General features: G+C 41.4%; 2 protein-coding genes across 3 annotated transcripts in view; one reads left to right on the top strand and one right to left on the bottom strand.

Moving 5' to 3' along the window:
• LOC143296332 (uncharacterized) overlaps positions 1-15663 on the top strand; it is a 486076-nt gene that overhangs the window by 362586 nt on the left and 107827 nt on the right. The gene's annotated exons all lie outside the window — the stretch shown is intronic.
• LOC143296491 (uncharacterized) lies at positions 1990-3880 on the bottom strand. The gene has a single exon (XM_076608453.1). It carries the CDS (start codon positions 3280-3282, stop codon positions 2620-2622), a length of 663 nt encoding a protein of 220 aa, XP_076464568.1. The 5' UTR covers positions 3283-3880; the 3' UTR covers positions 1990-2619.

Below are 15663 nucleotides of genomic sequence, written 5' to 3'. Positions count from 1 at the left end.
TGGGACTGCGTGACAAGGCTGTACTCTACGCTTCCTGTCATAATGATATCCCGGCGTTAACCAGGCCCGAGAGATACAGACACTTGCAGTGTTGGTCAGGTAATTAGAGCAACACACCCAAAGACGCATCCTTGAAGCGGATGACACTCGACTGTGTGGTCCCAGTCTCCCCATTTAAGCCCACAGCACACTCAACTCTGGGTAGGAGCCGGCCACGGGCCGAAAAACCCACCTCCGCTGGGATTCGAACCCGCGTCCTCCCAGCCGTCAGTCTGCGACGCTAACCACTTCGCCGACGCTAACCACTTCGCCACGGCGGCTGGTGGTTCAGACAACATAATTATTCAAACAAGAATTCCAAAACAAGTTTACTGGATGAGTGGAAACAGGATGACTGACTGCTAAAATATTATTTTTAAAAGTGGGCAAACAACATTACTGAATGGACAGCTTTACTGAAACTCGCACCCTATTCCACAACCGCCAGAAGTGGAGAATGTTTGAGATGCTTTCAGCAGTGCATCACCCCCACGACCAAACCAGGTTTCAGGACCAGTGACAGTGACTTTCAGTAGAATTAGGCATATGCAGTAAAGACATGTTTAGATATTTATGGATTAATTTTTTTTACAAATTTGTTATAACAGTGGCATTGGAGACAAGAAAGCTTTTCTTAGAGTATTCAAACAGTTCATGGTGGACAGTTTTAAATGAAGTTGGTGAAGTAAGCTAAATATTGGTAGTTATTTTGAAATATATAACGACTCAAGATTTGAAAGGTGATAATTATGAATGTTAGTCAATGTTGTTGTTATGAAATATATAACAATTCAGATTTGAAATAGATGTTATGAAAGTAAGTCAGTGTTAAGAAGATAGTCTGAAAAACTACAATTTGTGGAGGAGTTCAAGGTGAAAGAAATGTACTGGCTATCTGCCTGCAATATGATTTTTTGATAGGCATATTGAGACTTATACACAATATAATCAGTATTTCTGGATTACCTTATTTCCATCAAAATGAACACAGTATTCTGACCAGTGATATAGTGTTATACTTTTATGCACTAAAACAAAGAGCAGAGATCTCCCAGTCATAAATGAAAGATTTCTGTATTGTCCTTATCCCATTCAGTGCCTATTAGATGTCAGTTGATGTCCTGCACAAGATGTTGCCATAGTGCCTGTAAGATGTCCACAGATGTCCTGCATCTGTTTCTGATTTTCCTTTGTAAAAACTGAAAGGGTGGTTCAATTCCAAGAGAGCTGTGTTTGTGAAAGGGGAGATGGGGAACGACTTGAAAGACAGGCCGCCACACGGGAAACATTCCTGCATTTGCACAAGTTGTGCCTGTTGCATGTGACCATGCCTGCATGTGACCATGCCGTGCCGGCTAGCTGGTTATGCCATCACTATGGCAAGCGACAAAGCCGCCGACCAAGACAGAGGGGAGCCAGGGTTTGGGACAGTGTTGGCGTGACCTGAAAGGCTAGACTTTGGCAGGGAGGGAGATAAGAAGGGTTGGGTGGGGGGGTCGGGGATGAAGGGATAGGGAGGGAAGGGGACAGGGTGGGGGTGGTGTAGGTGACACTGCCGGCACACTATAACACCCACCCCCGGCTTTAGAACGCAGTGTCCTCTTTGCTGTTGATCACATGCTGACCAATGCCATCATCAGTTCATGCAAATGCCATAATGGAAGACCAGTTGTACCCAAAATTTAGCAAAACAAAACCTGTGAAAATGAGAACATTACAGGACTGTCAACGTACATTCTCCAATGTATGTCACCTTTATTAATATGATCAATACAAAAAATGGCAACATGTCAAATAAAAAGAAATACATTAATAATATACAATCAGCAAAATACAATACATCAATAACCATATCCCAGAACCATGAAAGATTCAAACTGAAACAGATATACAACCAAAAAAATCAACATAATTGTTCCAGCTGACACATCAGCCACCACAAACCCTGGAATGAAGGAAAAAACAACATCGCAGGACATGAGCAATTTTCCTCATCCACAAATTACCCTGAACAGGCTTCAACAACAACTCCAGCCAGTGGCAGATGGTTCACATCAAACCTGTTCCTAGCTCTAACCCTACAGGTTGACCTGGACAGTTTCCCACCCCTGTCAGTCTGAGCCGGCACCCTGGCACCTGCACATGTCCCATGCACCCCAGGCTTCGGATGAGACCTGGTGCCAGTCTTACACAAACCAGTGAACACCGGCTGCTGTGACTGTCTGGGAGATTCAACTGCATCCTGGCAGTCTCCATCACCTGTGCCCTCCCGTGTAGCACAAGTACCAGGAATTTCTGGATCAGGTGGAATGGGCAGCAGCACCCATTCACCTTGGCAAGGATCTTCATCATCATATTCGCTTACTGTCTTGATTGAAAATTCTTCTTTCAGACTCTGATCCTGCCTCCTGAGACTATTGGGCAGAGACTATCCCTTTCCATATCATTGTGGAAATCCTTGTCTACCTTGTGTGGGGAGATCCCATCTCCCACTACTGACTGACCTTTCCTATGTCTATTCCTTCTTGTCCTTTTGCCCATAGCCCTGTTCTCTATCACAGCCCCATCTCTCTGACTGACTCAATCTGAAATTAACCCCTGCATGGACCAAACACTCTCTTCCAAATGCAACAGTTTGTCTCCCAACTGTGCTATCTCTTCCCTGGTCTGTTGCTGTTGTTTGTCCTCCTCCAGTTCTTGCCACAATGTTTCATTCCTCGCCTGGATGAAGGTGATCTGAGGCCCCTGCCTCACTACGCGGCGCAGCTCCCTTTTCAGCAGGGGGTTCCTGAGGCCATCAATGAAGTGATCCCTCAGCATCTCATTGGTGAGGTCCCCAGTCGTTTTCATCTGGATGGTTCTCTCAAGACTCCGCAGATCATGAGAATAGTCCAAGATGGACTCCTTCAGCAACTGCTCCCTGCTGAAAAATGTGGATAACAGTGTGGTGACACGTTGTCCGTCACCAAACACACCCAGCAGAATGTCAATCACCTTCTCAGGGATGTTGGTCTCCTCCAGGTCCCACAGCATCAGCTTTCTGCGTGTGGTTCCCTGCAGATGGCTGTATACAAAGTAGGCAGCCATCTCGTCTCCCATGGGGTAGGCGGCCAGGACCCGCTTCACCTCCATGATGAAGTCCTCAGCCAACATCTCGCTTCGCTTACCACTGAACACAGGCAGTGTGGGTGCCGCACACCACCCCATGAGAAAATCCTGTGTCATGGTAGTTGGGGTTGTCATATCTGGGCTGTTACCGGGCTGTGTTACCTGGCTGTGTGCTGCTTTAGTCCTATTAAACACTAAACTTGCTTATTGTGTCATCAGTAAAACACTCTACCTGCCTATCCTGTTGGCGACGCCAAGTTGTAAAAACTGTTTGAAAGTGTGGTTTGATTCCAAGAGAGAGGGATGATGGATCGATTATGATGTTGCACACATTCACTCACTCACTCTCCTCACACCAATAGCAGGGCCACATGGAGTGGTTTTTATAGAGTGTTTACTTTTACTTGACAATACAACACACACACTAAGCAGTTCACCCTACTTAGCAAAAGCAACACAAAGCCCTACATAAAGCAGCACACACTGCCTACTTCAAGTACTTTCTACAAGCAGCACACCTGGAACACAAACACACAACTAAAAACCCAGGTCAGATATTATCTCAAAATATCCAGGATATCACTGACATGAAAGGCCTGTACACTCTCAGCACTTTTCACCACATGTCCACAGTATGCACAACTCTCACACATAGATCTATGTGTAGTAAAAACAAGCTTCATCAAGCTTACCTGCCACCAGCAATGACACCCAATACTGTGCCCCAAACATACAACTGATCAATACAACCCTGAGTGTTCAACTCATGTTACCCATCATACTTATGATAAAACTGTGTGTTACCGTGACCAAACAAATCTCTTTGTCTTCACAAAGTGTCCCATTGACAAATGAATGTATGGGAAAACTTTACTACCTACATATCTCTGGTAAACAGCAGTGTGCATGAACATAGCACTCTCAGTGCTCTCCTTGTTAACCAAATTACAATGTGCTTTCCCACTTTGTCTGAACAAAGTAAACCATTGACACATAGCACTACTCCTACACATGTTATCACAGACATTACACAGTGGTTTCTTTGAAGACCTTGTTTCGTGATGTCCCTCCGTGGGCGCTGATGGACTTCTTGAAAGCAGTGAATATTTTTAATCAGATTTGAAGGTTTTAAACTATGGAAGTTTTTTAAACTTTGAGTGGAAAGTTTGAAGTGGTGACTCGTTTTAATTGTTTTTTACCCTTGTAGTAGGTATTAACGTGGCGATAGCCTTGAGATGGTTTTAGTGGTCGGCGAGGCTTTAAGCACCATAATTTCAATCCAGATTCGTCCAATGCAACAGTTTGATCTGATTCGCTCATTCCAAAACCTGTTTTTATAGACTTGTTTGTTAGGAAACTGGAAGTCAGTGAAAATTTCAGCCTCTTCACCTTGGGACATCCGGATAAGGCAACATGGCGACTCTGTCCACTGAAACTGAAAGTGCTCTTGAATCCATGAAAGTTATAGAGCTGAAAGAGTATTTTAAAAAAAAGAACGGACAATTGATAAGTGGTGCGAAAGTTGAACTTGTTCGTCGTGCAAAGATTTTCAATTGTCGCGGAACCAGAAACAAGAAGGCGAAGTCAAGTCAGTTTCTGCTGTCACAGACATTTCTGCTGTCACAGCGACATCAACCTTCCACAGATTTTTAACAACTGAAGAAAAAAAAGTATCGCTCCTGTGTGTCACCCATTCATTCAGAATCTATATACATTCCAACATTTCATATTGTTGCTACATAGTATGAGTGAGTGTGTGTGTGTGTATGTGTGTGTGTGTGTGTGTGTGTGCGCATGCCTTCTAAAAACAGATTTCAGACTTGAGAAAATGGCCATCGCTGTTCCAATGAATTTGATCTTTTTCTGGTTTTTCTATCACATTATGTGTGTTTCATCACAGTTGCATTGATGATTAACTGCAAGTAAAGAATGATTTCATCTTGTGGTGTAGCATGCATGCATGTGTGCATGATACAGTACTCACTTATACATCATTACAAGTGACATGCATTGATAAGTCTTTTCAAGACCCCCAGATATTCAGACACACCAGTCTGGTACAATCAGCTGGCCTGTTTTCCCAAAATGGATATGTCTTTACTTTCACTAGGTTAAAATATGATGTGAGCACCATTTAGTTTTGGATGTTGTGCGTGTGCGTGTGTGTGTGTGTGTGTGTGTGTGTGTGATATACATCTGTATTGAAGTGCAGTGTCTACATTCACAAAGTTTTGATTTTTTTTTCCATGATCATAAAAAAACCCCTCTGCAGTGAATCTTAACTGGTTTGAACCACACTGCACCCACCCTCCCACCTTTCTCCCTCAAAGAGAAGAAGAAGAAAAAAAAGAAGAAAAATCACAGCTACAGTTTCTGAAGTCTTATTTAAACGCACAATATGATCAATATCATTAGCAAGCAGTGGGTATAAGCTTTGGCTGTTGAAATCAAATTATCTCTTGTGTATAAGTGATGTATATATTGCATATGAATCAACATTATATCAGATAAATATAAACAGTATATAAACCGCTGCAATATTTGTTTACATCAGTATGAAAAAAATATCGGGAGCATTCAAACTCCACAATTCCCAAGAAGAAAGCTTTTAAAAAAAAAGTCTTCATACACACATAGATGATAATCTGACTGTGTTACACAGTTTGTCAATACCAATTTATCCTCCTGAATCAATCCGCTCTCAACTAACACACACACTCTACAAATCGACACCCACTACTGTAACCCCCTTTCAGTCTAAATTTTATGACAAAACAGTCTTCAAGGCCCTAATAAGTAATCTTTCACTGTGTCATCAATGTCAGATTGGTGTAAAGGGGGAAGTAAAGCTGTCCGATCATTGCATACTTTCACTTCCAAATTTGTTCAATTTTGTAAAATTACTCACTTTACTGTCAGCAGCATTGGTTTCCACTGCTGATGCAGAAGTAGCAGTGATGTCTTCTTGGGACTTGCACATCTGACAGCTGTGACAAAAAAAAGAGAAAAGAATATATGATTATAGCTTGAATGTTATTACATTTGTTTTAGTCACACATTTTCAGTCAAACTCCACACAACCCCCAAAATGTGTCAGATCTATTCACTGCATTACGCATGTGCAGAATCTCAAGCCAGTGAGTTATTTAAATTTGCAACAATAACTATGCCTTATCTATCTATCCATCTATGTGTGTGTGTGTGTGTGTGTGTGTTCTATCTATCTACCTGTCTGTCTACCTACCTACCTACCTATCTATCTCTGTGTGTGTGTGTGTAAACATTCTCATTACCTGCGGAAGTAGCAAGAATCTCACTGTCTCAGTATCATTGTTACAGCACTTTCTGAAAATGTGCAAGCATTTCCACTTGAAAGAAGTATGCGTTGACAAATGTCATATAGTGCAAATGCTTTTAGTGTTTGTTTCAGGTGTACACTAGTCAGTTTTGTACCATGTGTCAGAAATGCATATGTATGTGCTGAATAAATATCACAGCTAAGAATGTGACCAAAAAACAAACAAACAAAGCACACACACAAAAATCCAGTTGAATGATACAACATTGGTGACTGGAAGTTGAAAAAGACCGGCCAGCTGGTGTACTGTAATTCTCCATTTTAAAGGTTAAATTGTGCTTTTAGATTCAAACATTAGGCGGATAAGTGTGTGAGAAATGAAGACAGTATAATCATCCCTCTTTGAGAAATCAGACCCAAAACATTCTTAGGGTTGGCTGTTGAATAGAATTAAATATATTTTGAAACATCAAAAATGAATATTCGATTCAAAATGTCACATAACGTGCTTGTTTTGAAGACCTTGTTCGTAAAAAGTGAAGGAATATCATCGCCACTGAGGGTGCGGTCCTTTTCAGTTCACGAAGTGATTCTGAGCTCGCCACGCTCTATGCAGTCGGTTCGTGGCTGGTATTCGTTGCGATGTCACCTTTTTTCCTTTAAGTTCGAACAGCACGGACCGAACAGCACATATAGTACTTCAATCCTCCCGTTTTCGCCAGACCCATTGTGAAGCATTTACACAAGTACAATTGACAAACTCGCAACTTTAACTTTCAGAGACTTCCCACGAATTCTCTTTCCGGCTTAATCAAGGGCAAATTACTCTAAATTTTTTTCTAACAAAGTCTTTCCACATTCTGTGACGAAAAGTTCACCAGTTTACGTCACAAACAGATTGGGCAGACAGGACAATACAACTCGCGGCATGTTAGCTGACCAGATGAAAGTTCACACGGGGGGGGGGGGGGGGGGGGGGGGGGGGGGCGGGGGGGGGGGGGGGGGGAGAGCAGGGGTTTGGGACAGTGTTGGCGTGACCTGAAAGGCTAGACTTTAGTTTCAGTTTCAGTTTCTCAAGGAGGCGTCACTGCGTTCGGACAAACCATATACGCTACACCACATCTGCCAAAAGATGCCTGACCAGCAGCGTAACCCAACGCGCTTAGTCAGGCCTTGAGGAAAAAACAAAACAAAAAAACAAAAACAAACAAACAAACGGGGGAATAAATAATAGATAAGCTTACATAAATAAATAAATAAATGAATAATAATTATAATATAGAAAAAGGTAGTAGTAATAATAATAGTAATACTAATAAAATGATTTAAAAAAAAAAAAAAATAAATTAAAAAAAAAAAGACTTTAGACTGGAGGGAACAGGGAGGGAGATAAGGGGGGTGGGGTGGGGGCCGGGGGGGGGGGGGGGGGGGGGGCAGGGAGAAGGGATGAGGAGGGAAGGGGACAGGGTGGGGGTGGTGTAGATGACACTGCCAGTACACTATAACACCTTCATCAGTGTGGACACAGACTCTGAATGATTGGTTTAATGTGTCTGGATTGTAAACATGCTATTTCAGTGAGTATACGTCAGGTAGACAATCCCTTTCTTCTTGATAATGTTTTGCTAACTGTGCTGTGTCAAGCACACATGAAAAGTGGGTGTGCAGCATATGCAAAATGGGCATAAGAAACTTTGTCCAGCAAAAACAATAGTCCCAGTCAATGGATTTACACAACTTTGCAGGCTGTGCACATAATTATTTATGGAATAAGTATGATCTATCTTGTCTGATTATTGGTTTGAACTTCAAGGTGATGACAACAATAGTGATGAAACTGACAGCAATATACAATGCTTTGTCCAGTTCATGTATCAAGACATCAATTTTAAGCGAGTGACAATGACTAGTAGTAAGGGTGCGGTACTTTCACATAATTTGAGAAGAGGGGGAGCACAGAGAGAGGAGTACTGTAAGACAATAGACCAGAGAGAGTGTGTGGAAAGGGGTGTGGCCATGACCATCAGTGAGCTTTCACTGTTTTCATCTAGCAGGAATTAGACAACCAATAATCCATGATTTTCATGAAACCCAGGGTTGACATACAATGGACGGGAATCAAATGTTTTGGTTTTTTCACATTTTTGTTACTGATCAGTTGACAGATTTCTTTGTAGAGGAGGCAAAGCAGATGCACAGCAGACACTTGATCAGTGCGCTAATCAGGTGTTCAGTACATGCAGTAGTAAACACACAGGTCAACAAGAAGACATCAGATGACACATCTCATAAGACTACATTTGTTTTGTGACACAGAAGGCTGCACCAAAAGCAGTGTCAAAGAAAGCTTCAGAGAACGATGGAGAACTGAGAACTGTATGAGAGCATGTCCAAACAGGGAAGTGGGACATTTGTCCGATAGCAGGGTATCAAGCAGTGAAAGAAGAATGGAATGTTGTCATTATAAGAACCAGACATGTTGTACCCCAAAGTCTGTGTCAGCAAGTGCTCAGCCTGGCATATGGACATCAGGGTATAGTAAAAAGTAAACACAGACTTCGTACCAGAGTATGGTGGTCTTTAATTTACAAAGAAGCAGAAAAGAAATGTCATGCTTGTCACGACTGTCAGATCATCAGTCATTATTATTATTATTATTATGAGCATTTACGCCTAATCTTGAAAATAAGGCCTTGGTGTTTACAAATGGAACACACAAGTAAATATCAAAAAGGAAAAATTGATCACAAGATACAAAACATTATTAAATTATTCAACCACGCCCCAGGCCCCCCCTCCCCACACACACAACACACACGTCATAGCACACAATCATAAATAGTTCACAATCAAAAATACAGCTTACAAATTCTGAAACTCTCAAACTCACTCAGTTACTGATACAGTGTTTCCCATAAGAGTCCCAGGAACCCTCTGTGTAAATTTTTGGGGGTCCTTCCAGGATTTTTAAGGGCCCTCATGTTGAATTAAAAATGTGACCCTCCACCGTGGAATGAGTCGCTTTGCACCAGAGGTTGATTTTTTGTTATTGGTTTATCATAAATCTGCAATAAATGAGCTTTACAGCAAAAGAAAAGAAAAGTTTGTAAATTGGATGATTTGGTGAAAAGTTATTGTGATTTGAAGTTCTAAAGTAACGAGTTGAGAAATCAAGGCCGAAAAGCTTTGGAACATGTTCATAGCAACCACATACTTCTAAGCAAGATATGTTCATGAAATTTGGCACACACATACTTAGTGGCAATGTCCACAATTGCTCAAAGTTGGAAAGAAAAATATTGAGTGCACTTGATTTTATTCAAATAAGAATTTTCTTTCTTTTTTTTCTTTTTTTTTGGAAAGAATTGTGACTGAGGGGTAAGTATACTTACTTTTTAATCAGCTCAACATAACTAAAAACCTACCAGTTTTAAGATTAGTTTTGTTGTGGTGTTGTTTGTGGTCCAATTGCTATGAAACTTTTGCATTGTATAGTATGTGTACTAAAATTTATGCCAGATTAAAGGGGGGGCGGGGGGGGGGGGGGGAATGCTAAATCATGATGCCAAATTATGTAATTGTTGTGATTCAATGTGCTCACTGGCTTACTGTGCTTGTGATATTACCATAATCCTTACAACAAGCACAACAAAATAACAAAAAAGATCCATACAACAAAAATGCTCACACAAAAGGTACAACTACAGGTTCACGTTTATTCATTAATGCTAATAATGTTAGATTAAATATCAAACAGTAATTTCAGTTTTGTACATCTACGTCACAGCTTTCATTCTTTAAACAGGACTTTACAAAATGCTTTACTTCTAGTTCCATCTATTTTATCAGAAAATAAAAAAGAATACACTTATATATTTATATAATTTTTTCTTTCCTATTATAATCAGATAAAGCAATTTACTGATAATAAAAGTATGAAATAGTGATTATTAATGCTGTATCACTATGAGTATCCTTGTGCATATCAGTGTGCATGTGCATGACATGCTGCAATGCATTAAGTTACTTTATGCATAGTGGCATGTCAAGCACATGCACACTGATATCATTTATGTAAATGTCTATGCAAAACTTTACAATTCCATACATGTACATCTATACAAAGTTCGTAAAAAGAAAATAAGTTTGCAGACTTCATGGTAAATTTATACTATAAATCATAGTACATTAACAGTTGACCACAAAATCACTCACTCATAGATGGGAGCTCACCAGTCAGAGAATTCTTTAGTTGACAGTGCAGTTGATGTGGTGATGTTGCCTTTCCTTCTGATGACATGACTTGCCAGCAGTGATCTCAGAATTATTCATTGGTGTACAGGCAGACATATAAAGTACCATCATATCTTTCAGGGCTGAAAAAAAAGTTGAACTATTAGTAATACTGACAGTATTTACTGTTGGCACAACTATATTTATTCACCTCAAAACAACACACACACAGACACAGAAACACACACACACACACACACACACACACACACACACACACACACACACAAACCAACATGACAAACATATACATAAAATATCCATTGAAGCAAATTCTGTGAAACTGAAAACTGTTCATAATGTCATGCCCTTGTACCCATGCTCAGTTACATGTAATGGTTAAAGTGTGAAGGGACCGTGTGTGTGTGTGTGTGTGTGTGTGTGTGTTTGACACATTGTGTGTGTGTGTGTGAGTGACATGTAAACACATTGTGTCACACATTGTCCTGGTGTGTGTGTGTGTGTGTGTGTGTGTGTGTGTGTGATTTTCTTTTTACACTCTGTCAATTTCCTCAGATTCATTTTATTCTTTTAATCATCTTTATTCCACATGTCAAACAGTGAATTTCTGTACCAATGTACACAGACAATAAATCAGTCTTGAGTCAATCATTGCTAGATAAATCATCAGCAATTGATTATTGGTTATACCATCATTACATTTCAATATTTGTCAATGCTGGTAAAATAAGAATGCTTACCTTCAGACACTTTAGCTATATCCAGTCCCCCAGTCGCTTTGCTTGCATTTTCCTTGTGTAAACTGTGAGAAACACGTCTTTCACTTCAGTGCAGCAAGTCAGTTTCATTCGTTTCCATGTCAGTCACACCACTGATGGCACCTGGCGCATGTGATATCAGCAATTACAGGCGAAGGCTTCCAACCTTTTTGTATCCAGTGCAAATGTTGATTTGTCATCTATATCAAAATTGATATTATTGTTGCTGAAAGCTGAATGACAATCCTGCGTCATCTGCTTTCGAACTCAGCGTTGCCTTCGTATTCACTGAGATTGATTTCATGACCATCAGCCTAGTTGGAATGGTCAGTTCCATCACTGAAGTACTGGGTTAGAAACTCACAAATGTCGTCTTCTTCACTTAATGGCAAAATGTTTGCAACGCAAGTGTATCTTGTCAGGAAGTTTCCAAGTATCTGTTGAAATCCGTGCTTCCTTTCACAGGGACCATGTTTATTTAACCCTTTCACCGCCAGTCAATTTAGAGTGCAAAATCCCCTTGTGCAATAAACAGAAAATATGGTGTCTAAGAATAGCTGGGGATTCTCCCTGTGATGTGTAGAAAATATGGCCTATCCTACCACTGAACATAAAGAGCATTAGGTTCATGGGTAACAGACCCATGATCTGGTCACCTTTTTGTGACATGGGTCCTCTACCTAACTGCTGCATAAATGTGAGTTTGGCAGTGAAAGGGTTAAGCTAGTGTGCTGAATGGCTGGTTTCATCATGTGGTCTCTCTCGGCCAATAACAGAGGGGGTTTTCCTTCATAGTGACGAATTGTTTACGTAGTGTGTCCTTATTTTGAAAGCGACTATTGGCTCATAGTTTAAAACAATGAGAAGAACATCGATTGAAAGAGACAGACTTGACCTTATGCTAGCACCACTTCCATTCACAAAGAAAGGAGGGAAACTGTGTGTGGAGAGTTGTGAATGAAACTGACCGATTTTCACAATGGCGTTGTCTGCATGCATCAGTGAGTTCGAGGACTATTCAGCGGAGGAATTGGGTCTTATTTTAGAAGAAGTGTCAAAATATGATCAGACTGAGGAGTGTGAAGAATTAGAAGAAGATTCTGATGTACATTTAGGTTCCAGTCAAGGAGAAGAAAGTGGTGAAAGCGATCCCGAGGACAATGTGCCACTCGCTGCTCTGCAAACCATGTGGCGACTGGCTACTCAGCCTACCAACGTGGCCGCATTCCAATAGCCAACAGGCCCTGCACATTCACTGCCAAGCACTGCCACCCCTCTGGATTATTTCTTTTTGTTTATACCCATCACATTTTTTCAAGTTGCAGCAGAAGAGACTAACAGATATGCCCAACAAAAACAAGCAGCCTGGGGCACACCTGACCCCCTATGGTTTGAAACAACACCTGATGAAATGCGGGCCTATCTCTCTGTGCTGATCATGATGGGGATCAATCATCTGCCACGTTTGTGGTGCTACTGGTCAACCGACCCTCACTTCAGGAATAACTGGATCAGCAGTGTCATGCCCAAAACATGTTTTTTCAAAATCAACTAGTACTTTCATCTATGCAACACATCTAACACACGTGCATGTGATCACCCTGACTAAGGGTCAGATATTTTTCAAGCAATACATGCCAGCCAAGCCAACCAAATGGGGCATCAAGGTGTGGGAGATGTGTGACGCCAGGACAGGGTACTACGTTGCATTTGATATTTACACCGGGAATGCAAGTCGCAGAGACACCACCATCAGTCTTGGGCATGAAGTTGTTCACATGTTGGCATCACCTTTCTACCATCAAAACAGGCGCCTGTATTTTAATCGTTTTTTCACCAGTGTCCTCTTGATGACACACCTGGCTCGAAATAGGACATATGCCTGTGCCACTGTCAGCGTCAACTGCAAGGGGTTACTAGAGGACGTCAAGACTGCCAAGTTGAAAGAGAAGGGAAAATTGCTGCAGATGCAGAAGGGCTCACTGATGGCCACAGTCTACAAAGACAACCGTCAGATCTACCTTCTCAGCACCAACCAGCCACCAGGCATGACGACAGTGGAGGACAAAGTGACGCAGACAGTCATCGCCAGCTACAACAAGTACATGGGTGGCGTTGACAAGTCAGACCAGTATCGCGCCTACTACCCTGTTGGTCATCAGAACAAGAAATGGTGGCACTACATTTTCCATTCTCTGGTTAACTTGTGCATTGCCCAGGCTTACTTCACCTGGGAAGTGTCACCTCATGACCCAGTGAACAAGACCTATGACCACTTGATGTTTCGCGCTGACATTGCAGAACAACTTCGCACAGGATTCACCTCCAGGAAGCGCAAAGCAGGGTGCAGCAAAGCAGTGCCAGATGCCCCCATTGCCTTGGCCAGCATCGAGCATCACAAGTTAGAAAAGATCAAAGGGAGATGTAGGGTCGGCAGTGCATCAAAGACAGTCACAGGACAGCAAAGGGACGAGGGGTAGAAACATCATATATGTGTTCTTTCTGCCAGGCACCTCTCTGCTTCCACAGGAATGACTGTTTCTGTGATTACCATGGACAGAATGTGGCTCAACATTATGACAAGCTAGCTTGTTTTTGTTTATGTGTGTGTGTGTGCTTACCTGTAGTTTTGGTGACTGTGACACTTAGCAGTGACACTCTACTCACTATCCTTACTATACAGTTATACATTGTGTGCATATATAAACCGATCTGTTCAAAGTGCTTAGAACAGTGACATAAGAACAACATGGAACTGTGCTTGAAATTATCTCCAGTAACTCTTCAGTTGTGACAACTGACACTAGTTGTGTGACATTCTTTGGATTACCTGTTGGGACTGTACTGGCAGACAGGAGACAGATCATCTCAGGTAGGCCGCAGCTTCATTTCACAACACTAACGGGCATGTGCATGGAATAACTGCACGTTGGTGTGCTGTATTAGAATTATCATCGTCGCATGTGACATATTTGGTGACATTTTGGTGACAGAGACACGACCTTTCACATCTAGACACACAGGATCTCGCTCACCTGACAGAACAAAGCCTTATGACCATTCCTGCCGAATTTCATGACTCTAGAGGTTTATTCTTGGTTGTGGTGAAGTGTGAACCATACATACCCATTTTGAGGCTAAACTCACTAAAAGAATCCGAAATCTAGGGGAGTTTGGCCTCAGAGAATCTGAATACAAGAGGGTCAAGCACACTTTTAAGGCAAAAGAAGACACAATTATGCCTAGATACTTCAATATGAGATAAAAGAAAGCCTAAAGTTTACTACAAAGCCAAAATCTGAAAATCGATAACCTGACCCCCACCCGCCTGACACCGCCTCTGGTGGCAAAGTTGGTCAGGTGCAAAGTGACTCATTTCGTGTTGGAGGGTCACAAATAACCACTTCAGCAATCACATCCACATGTACAAAAAACACAGGGATAATGCCTTGTCAAGCTGAAGACGTTTCTTGCCCTCAGTCAGCATGTTCTTGGTTTCTGCTATGAATTGAACTCTCATTTTATCTTATTGTGAAGTCTCACGATCTCTTCCACAGCGTCAGTCTCTCTGTCGTTCAGATAGGATCATAAACTTCACTGTCACTTGGTTTTGATTTGTCAAGAAAATGACAAGCTAAAAACACAACATAGACTAAGCAAAATCATATGACCCCATAAAGCAAATAACTAAAATTCTACACTTGGACATTTGGAGGGTTCTCCTGTGATTTAAAAAAAAAAAATCATCTTAAAAAGTATTCAGTAGATGCATGGTGAATCACTGAATTGGTTATTTGTTATGTCCATAAACAGAGAGAGAGAGAGAGAGAGAGAGAGAGAGAGAGAGAGAGAATGTGTGTGTATAAAAGTGTGCATGCATGTGCATTCTTTTCAGTGCAACTCCAGATTGAGTAACTGAGAAAACCAGTGTGTCATTGTCTGCATGTGCACATGTATAGGCCTATTTTCGAACTTCAGAGATAGTGATAACTGCAGCCATGTTGATCAGTGTAAAAAAAATTGCCGCATCATTGGCTGATTACATCCAGTTTGGCATTATTATTTTGCTACAAACCTTTTGCTGTGTTGCAAAGATTTTTGTCAGTCGAGTTGCTGAAAAGTTATTTTTACAAAAAGTGACAGGACAGGAATGGAAATAGTGTACGCATGCACTGCTACGCACATGTGTGCGCACGTGCAAGTGTG

This window comes from Babylonia areolata, chromosome 21 (genome assembly GCF_041734735.1).
Source record: "Babylonia areolata isolate BAREFJ2019XMU chromosome 21, ASM4173473v1, whole genome shotgun sequence".
Classification (NCBI taxonomy): domain Eukaryota; kingdom Metazoa; phylum Mollusca; class Gastropoda; order Neogastropoda; family Buccinidae; genus Babylonia; species Babylonia areolata.
The sequence above is the reverse complement of the archived record's forward strand: the minus strand, read 5'-3'. Positions and strand labels throughout refer to the sequence as shown.